The sequence below is a fragment of the Schistosoma mansoni genome, chromosome W (assembly GCF_000237925.1).
Source record: "Schistosoma mansoni strain Puerto Rico chromosome W, complete genome".
Classification (NCBI taxonomy): Eukaryota; Metazoa; Platyhelminthes; class Trematoda; order Strigeidida; family Schistosomatidae; genus Schistosoma; species Schistosoma mansoni.
Genome location: NC_031502.1, coordinates 30,061,049 through 30,069,265, shown reverse-complemented (window position 1 = coordinate 30,069,265; position 8,217 = coordinate 30,061,049). Strand labels below are relative to the sequence as shown.

Below are 8,217 nucleotides of genomic sequence, written 5' to 3'. Positions count from 1 at the left end.
GTCAGAAACTGGTCTGTTTTTGTTTTCATTATAAAGTGTCATCCATTGATTGATGAGTAAGTGAACGGTGATCGTTATTTTCAAATGGTGTCAATTAGGCACAATTATAATATTATCAGAAGGAGTTTTGTGGAGATTTAGTATTTTCATAGTTGAAAGCGTGAGTCAATTGAAGTTAGACCACCATGGAAAACCTGGAAGCACTGGACGGCCGTTTCTCCCTATTATGGGACTCCTCAGCAGTGCGCATCCACGATCACGCTTCGAGAGATTCGAATCCAGGACCTACCAGTCTCGCGCCAGAGCACTTAACCGATAGACCATTGAGCTGGCATCCAACGGTGTTAATGTCTAACTTCAACTGATCCACGAAGTTGAGCAACCATTCACCAATTGTCTTCAGTGAGTTCCTATCTCACAACAGACGTGGTTTGAATTCCACTGGTCACTGCTTCTCACTGGAACTCCTGGATTTACCTCTCGAAGTCAGTCACTAGTGAGCATATTATTATTATTATCAGAAGGGGTTTTGTGGAGATTTAGTATTTTCATAGTTGAAAGCTTAAGTCAATCGAAGCTAGGTGCGCACTGCTGAGGAGTCTCATAATAGGACGAAACGGCCGTCCAGTGCTTCCAGGTTTTCCATTGTAGTCTAGCTTCAATTGACTCACGCTTTCAACTATGACAATTATAATAAATAAATTTTTAAAAAACGGAGGAGCTTTAAAAAAGTTGTTCAGTAGATATATGATCAATGTTTATTATTAAATCCAATATTAGAAATAAAGTCAAGGCTACTTCTAAGCACTATATTGCCAGTGTTTGTGATTATAGAAATGACTTTTCAATTGCTGTTCATGAAGTAAGCTACCTTGGGAATTGATAAAATTATATCATTTCACTGTCATCAACTTGTTATTATAAAAAATCTATATTCATAAACAATCAAATGTAATTTATTTGATTAAAAAAGGGAATATTTTTCATGATTCATGACTGATATTGTAACCTGTTGCATATGAATGTTTAAATATACATCAGTTAGCCTTATAACTCAAGGCTGTTATAAATATCATTAAGATAGCGAAAAATACATAGTATTATTACACAATAAAGTTACATGCTTTTATTTTCACTGTTAACTGAAACCTGTTGGGAAGTTAATCAAAAATAATTTGTAGAAGTTTGCATTATTCCCTTCTTTTTCGAGCGATCCAATAATATTTTGCTCTCAGAGAGACTCGAGTTTGAGCTTATTTGGATTTTTGTTTGTACACTAATAAATAACTTGAATCTAGGGCTAAATAGATTTCTAGTGGTTCTCTTCTTTTTTATAGCTGAATTTATTCATCATATGACTTGTATCCATCCATAAATGTGTCGACTGTTTAATACAATAACAGCAAACTGTTTGTCCACAATTTACATACATCCTATAGACTAACAACAGTAAGTTTTAATTCTACTTTTTTTTCCAAGTAATTATGTACATTGGTCAACCTGCAAAAAAGAATCACCACTTAATATGAGATATCGATTCACTAGATTTAAAACATTTCCCTGTTATATTATAATTTTCAAAACAAAATGTCGTATGAAATTGACCGATAAAGCAAAATAGAAGATATTTTAACAATATATGTTCATTAATAACAATTACCTGGTGTATTTCTTGTAAACCATCTTTATCACTGATGCCGATTTTTGAATGTTCATACAGTAAGCTATGGCATATTTTTGTATCCGGATCATAAAGTATATTATAATATAGTGGAGTCAAGCCATATTTATCCAAGCAATTCGGTGATTGCCCGAAGTCTAGTAACGTCTGCAAATAAATGAAAACTGTTTATATAGTTATGAAAAGTTTGTATAGTGTGAAATTAGTTTTCATCAGAAACTGACCACGACTGTAGAGCTGATGAACACCAGGAAGTATTACATAATCGTTTCTTTTGCAGTTTAATATTCCTTATAACAGTGCTATCAAGGGTTGAAAACTAGAAACTTCAGATCTGTCCGTCAGCATGATAATGTCTCCACCACTTAATTTCCCTTTACACTTTACATTATAGATTACACAAGTTCATTTCTTTTTCCTAAAGCGAATTCTCTGTGCCTAATGTGTTTTTAACTATCGCCGATACAGCAACTAATTCTACCACTCTTTTATTCATGTTGAAAATTTTATCTCATTTCACTGATGTGGACTGAAAACGTGAACCGATGAACATGTGTTGCAAGTTCTATGTTGCTTATGACTGGCTGACTGAGGTAGAATCAAATGGTTCGTATTTCCAAGTTTGGCTAGTTTATACTAATACATGTAACTACCACTAACTGAAGTTATAGGCTAATAATTGATAGACCAGCTTCTAGATGTATGAATGAAAATGTGAGTACAACCAAATTTATAACTTATACTTTTGAGATGAACTACTGACCGCATGATTTATTTTCAAGTTAACTTATAAAGTTTGATAGACAGAAAATTTCAGTTTTAACCCTAACAAACAGTAGTGCCGTTTCAGATTAGCTAATGAAACTTAAATTAATCAGATAATTCAGATCATTGGTTTAATGTTACCGGAATTTTTAGGCGCTTTACTCAACTCATTCAGTGCCTGAAACAACCCCTTAAACTTGAAGAGGTAAATGTATCAGAGTGGTCAGCTATTCTAGTAGTATTCGTCACTAGTCCATAATATATGTTTGTGCAATAGAACTCAGCATATGATTGTGACAGAGTTGTTTTAAACTTGTAGTTTGCCAGCACGCAAAAACACTGATGCTTAAAAATCTAGTGTTACAGAAGAAAGTGGATTGCTATTATCAAGGATGCTTCAGTCCATTCCTCTTATACCACTACATGTCATTTTAAAGCTTTTACGGAATTAGTAATAAAACATTCGTGGTTAACTTACCTTAACTCCTTCAAAATTTCCAACGGTTACAGCTTTATGTAACGGTGTATAACCAGCCAGTGAATAAAAATCACGGTGTGCACCACCAGAGATTAATGTTGATATCATTTCATAAGGTTTTGATCGTGTAACAGCTATTGTCAATGGAGTTTCTAAAATTGAACGTATTGTCTGATCAAAAAGGACAGTAGTTTACCTCCGGTCTTTGGACAGTGTATATTTGGATCAAATCCTTTAGACAGTAATTTCTCTACTTTCTGACATTCTCCACGAGATACGTAACGAAAAAATGTTTTGATGAAGTTCTATATATGAATATTGGCATCAATAAATCTTTAAAGCAAGTGATACCTTCGAGAGTTTACTCAATAATGTTGGTGACATGTGAAATGGTGGGATTGTTCGACGTTTGTAAATAAACTAAAACAAACAATAGAAATCAGTTATTCGATTGATCTTTTCCTCTTTTACATACCTCTAAACTGATAATCGTTTTACCACTAATGTACTCCGACAGAAGACGCTCTTCTTCTAGGAATTTCCCCTTGCGACTTGGTTCATCAAGTAGGTATAAACCCATATTTTGCGAATCAGTTAATAAATCACCAAGAAGTGAATAAAAGTTTCTTCTTAATATCTAGAAATATTGCATCTCCATCACTTTTAGCGTAGTCTGCAAGAACACAGTTAATTGATCAATATATACAATTATTCATCAACTTACCTGTTTATTTAAATCTTTTATAATTATATTTAATTCTGTAATTTTTGGTAAATCCATTTCAATATTGGAATTGGAAATATTGGCTAAACTATTAGCACTTTTATTAGAATCACTATCGACTAAATAAGATAAAGTGAATTTTTTCATTGTTTAATATTCTATTCGTTTAGTTTATGTATATTTCTTTTTTTTCTCTATTAAAATTGGATCTTCTATTCTGGATGGTGGATTGATGTATAGACAGTATGATGATAAAGTACAATCATTGATTATAACAATAAATAATTCAAAAATATTTTGATTGTCTAAAAAAAATAAAAGGCAAAAAATAAGTTTTTCAAATTGGTTAGTTATTTTGGGTAAAAAAAAGAAAACATTCAGGTGAGACTATAGTTTATGGACGACCTTTGAGAGACGCTAGAATGACCTTGAGAATGTCCACATAATAACTAGGACCAGATGAGGGTTATAAACCTGTGTGAGGAGTTCCAATTATGATTTACAGTTCATGGTTAAGGTTAGGAGTTATACTTGGGGTTTTCATTATGAACTGACATCAGCTATAATGCCAAAACTTTATTTATCCAAATGGATGAGTTCATTTCGCGCCAAAATCAGAGACCTATTATTTTATACCTGATTGGTTCGTCCATAAATTATAGTCTCGCCAACATTCATTTTATAATAGGAATTGTGTTTCCTTTTTTCTAACATAAATATCTTGCATTCAATTATTTAACATTCCCATTGTCAATCATTCGATAACAATGTAGGTCTTTTACAGCTTATCAATATTTTGTTTATAAAATAACACAACTAAGTGTAGTACATAAAAACAATCGTCGAGTAAGCTAATGTAGAAATAAAATATTATCATTCTATTACTGTCAGGGGTAAATTAACTAAAACAAAGTATTCGGACAGGTTATCAAGTAACTCATTTATATTGAAATCTTGAAAACGTCAAATCAAATCAAATCCTGTTTATTACCAATGTCCCATAATAAATTGATAAAGTATGATTTGAATGTTACTTTTTGTGTGTATCAATTGAGTAATCACAAGATTTAAAGATTTAAGTCAAAAAGTTGATTGTCATATATTTTTAGAAACTACTCTCATCATCCAGTCTTTCATAGCGACCAAGTTTCATAAGCAAATTCTTGATATCTCTTGTGAGGTATTTTAATCTGAACAATGTAAGTTTCAAAATAAACAACAGTTGAACTTATCGTAGATAGATTTCATTAGTTGTGTCGTGTTAAGATCAAACTATGAGTAATAAATGTACTTATTTCGACATCAATAAGTAAAAGTAGTTAGATTTCACAAACACTTGACAATTTAATCTCATGTTTCAAGTTTATTTCAGGTCAAATGGGATTATTAAATAACCAGAACTAATCAATATCTTTTTTCTAACTCACTATCTAACATAGCTGAAGTAGTCTACTGATTGCATTGTCTTTTAGATTATGAAACGATTCTAGTTGCACACTGGACTAAAAATCATGAGTCCCTTTAGATTGTTTGATATGGTCATATTGGATGGGTTAACTGTTGTAAACAATACTACTTTGTTGCTCATTATTATCAAGTGATCAATGTTCATACACTTATGTCAACCACATTTGAAATGTACTTTTACTTCCCTTTTATTAATATTTGTGAAGTGACGATGATCCCTGTAACCTCAAATCAAAGTTTAAGAGGTTTCTAACCAATCTTTAGCATATTATTATTTTCTGATTACAATTTATGTAATAATTGTCCACAAGCATCTTAATACATGATTACCCTATACTTATGATTGATTAGCTTGTACATGTGTTTTCAAGTTTGTGGTTGTAAGCTTTGATTTTTGAATTAAAGTTGTTCGCGAATAGTACGAAATACCTTGATGACATAGGGTAGGGATTACGACATGTAGCGAATCGACTGACATCAAAAATACAGTCTAGATATCTTGTGTTTGTCACCTTACCAGAAGGTCCTGAAGTACATTCTGGTGGCAGTGATACATGCATGATACCATACACCCTCAAAATAAAATTGTCCACCCATCCGTTACTAGTTTCGTATACAGTAATTTGCACGTTGATATCAACTGATGATGTGAAATGTTTTTAAATTGTAGAATTCATTACGGAAGTCAGTCTGCAAACAACTACTTACAATTATGTTTTAATTTGAACAGAGGTATTTTTAAAATTTTTAGTGATTTTTGTTGACCAAATTTAATAGAAATCAATTGATAAGCTTAACTAGAAGGTTTGGTAGTTCATTAATACTGCTGATTGTGTATTAATTATATAAAACAACTGTTAGGATACTCATAAACATTGGCAAAGTATATAACCACTACAGTTTATTTCCAAACCGATTAGGTTTTTGCATTTTTATGATACTATGAATCGTATTCATTTCATCGTCAATAATAGATAAAATAAATCTTTAGTCAAACGAGAATATCTATCAGTCTTATGTACATCAAGCTTCATTTCAACTAGAGCATGATTAAAACAGTAAAAATCAATTTCTTCGAAACAGGAAAGGAGTATTTGAAAAAGTCACTTTATGCTTTTCAAACCTGATTACGCGTTATTCAAATATGATCTGTAATTACTATGAGCATTGATGAGTTCATATCTAAAGAAACTACAGTATCCTACTGAAATGGAAAATTTGGCAACACTGGGAAATCTGAGTGTTAGCCGGAGCATCAAGTCCTTTATCTTAACTGAGCATCATTTACATACATCAGTATAAAGGTTAGATATATGCAGTGAACCAGTCGATAAATAGTTATAATTATTATAAAGAAGGACCGGGAAAAAGGCAATTGAAAACCAAAGAAAGAATATTACTTGTAATTTGGTGTCTTGTATTGGGTGGATCATGTAAAAGTAAATGAACCTATGGTATTTGTCTCTATTTTGGTTCATATTATTCTATACATTGAACTAATGAATTTTGTTAACCTGATGGAGTTATATATTTCATTGATTTACACAGTCCCAAACTTTCCTCCTTTATATCTGCTCAGACACTTCACATTATAAAGATACAGGAATGAAATATATCGCAACAAAAGTTGCGATCGGATGCAGAACGTTTTCTAACTGGAAACTGTAACGATATCCGGAGGTACTGTCCATGAATTTCTCTTCCTGTTTTTTTCAAATAAAATGTAGATGTGGTCCTTTGTGGAGTCACAGTGGGTTTCTCTTTTCCGGAAGATAAACATAACCACTACTCATAATACACTCCGGTAGTAGCTCAAACAGCTAATTATGATTTTAGCTGATCATGTACACTACTAAAGCTATTTCTTAATTTTAAAAACGTTTGATATGACTATATATATCACCGACTACAGTATTTAGGTCAAATGTTCGATTATTACACATTATTATTTCATAGCCTACATATCTCAGATAGATTTTAGAGGTCAGTATATCATTTTTGGAAGCAATTTATGTTAACAAATCAATAACACACCTTTAAAAGATATAAACTATCAATGAAACAGATAACTGACATAAATTTAAATGTTCGTATTCTTGTCTCCTGATCATATAACTACAAATTTTTGGTTGGATCAGTTTATGCTCAGAACATGATAATATGAAAAGTGTTATTACTATCGGATATTCAATATTCAATATTACAGCACGTAATTGGACTAATAAAATGTTTTCAGAAGTTGATGGTGATTATTAAAGCGTGTCAGCTTACCGATTACTTGTGCATAATTTCTTAACTAATCAGATCTTAGTGTCAAATATTTAATGTTACATACTTTCAAACAATTTATCAGGATTAGCTTTCCTATCTACGTTAATATATTTTGTTTCTGACAATAACATTCATTCACTCAACTGTGCAACTGATGGTATTTTTATCATTTTTAACTGGATGTAAAATACCCCAAAAAAGAAACAGTGGTGTTCTTCTTTGTCAACATTAATTCTTGGATGCAATCATGCTAGACGCTTTATAATGAATTCCATTTATTATAACCAAGAAATTGATTAGTATAATTAGACAAGAACAAAAATAAAAACATTTTAGAAGACAGTGAATACAAACGATACTTCATTGAATAAACCAAATGTCTACCAAATAACATATTAAAATATCACTGTTAGATCACCGTATTATATCAGGTATGAGAATAATAAATGGTAAAAAATAGATATAGTTTGTTCGCAGTGTTGCAAATATTTGTCACTTGAAGAATCATACTCCTTCCTTTATAAAAGAAAACAATCAATCAATATTCAATCATTCACATAAAATCAAATCATAATTTCTTGATGAGGTAGACGAATAGGAAGTAGAATTAGAAAAGCACTTAAACGTATTGTATATTGATCCATTTTCTGCAAGACCATGTGATGTATTATTTCAAGTTTATTTGTTTCTTGATGTCCATGTATGTTTCGTTTGTCTGGGTGTGGGTGTGCGTACATGTATTAATACACATGATTGCACGAGCAGACTATGACTGGTTGTTGATGTTTCAAGTAACTCATGTATCAATCACTCAGCATACTTGAAACATCA

At 31.5% G+C, this 8,217-nt stretch overlaps 1 protein-coding gene across 1 annotated transcript in view; it reads right to left on the bottom strand.

Moving 5' to 3' along the window:
* The window catches only part of Smp_155450 (putative sh3 and multiple ankyrin repeat domains protein 1,2 (shank1,2)), a gene marked incomplete at both ends in the record, with an annotated part of 52,000 nt that extends 48,205 nt beyond the window's left edge, over positions 1-3,795 (bottom strand). Inside the window, 4 exons of the mRNA XM_018789316.1 lie at positions 1,661-1,828; positions 2,925-3,076; positions 3,121-3,229; positions 3,649-3,795. Of these exons, the coding sequence (XP_018654772.1) occupies positions 1,661-1,828; positions 2,925-3,076; positions 3,121-3,229; positions 3,649-3,795 (576 nt within the window). The remainder of the gene's footprint in view (positions 1-1,660; positions 1,829-2,924; positions 3,077-3,120; positions 3,230-3,648) is intronic.
* Between the last annotated feature and the right edge of the window lie 4,422 nt (positions 3,796-8,217).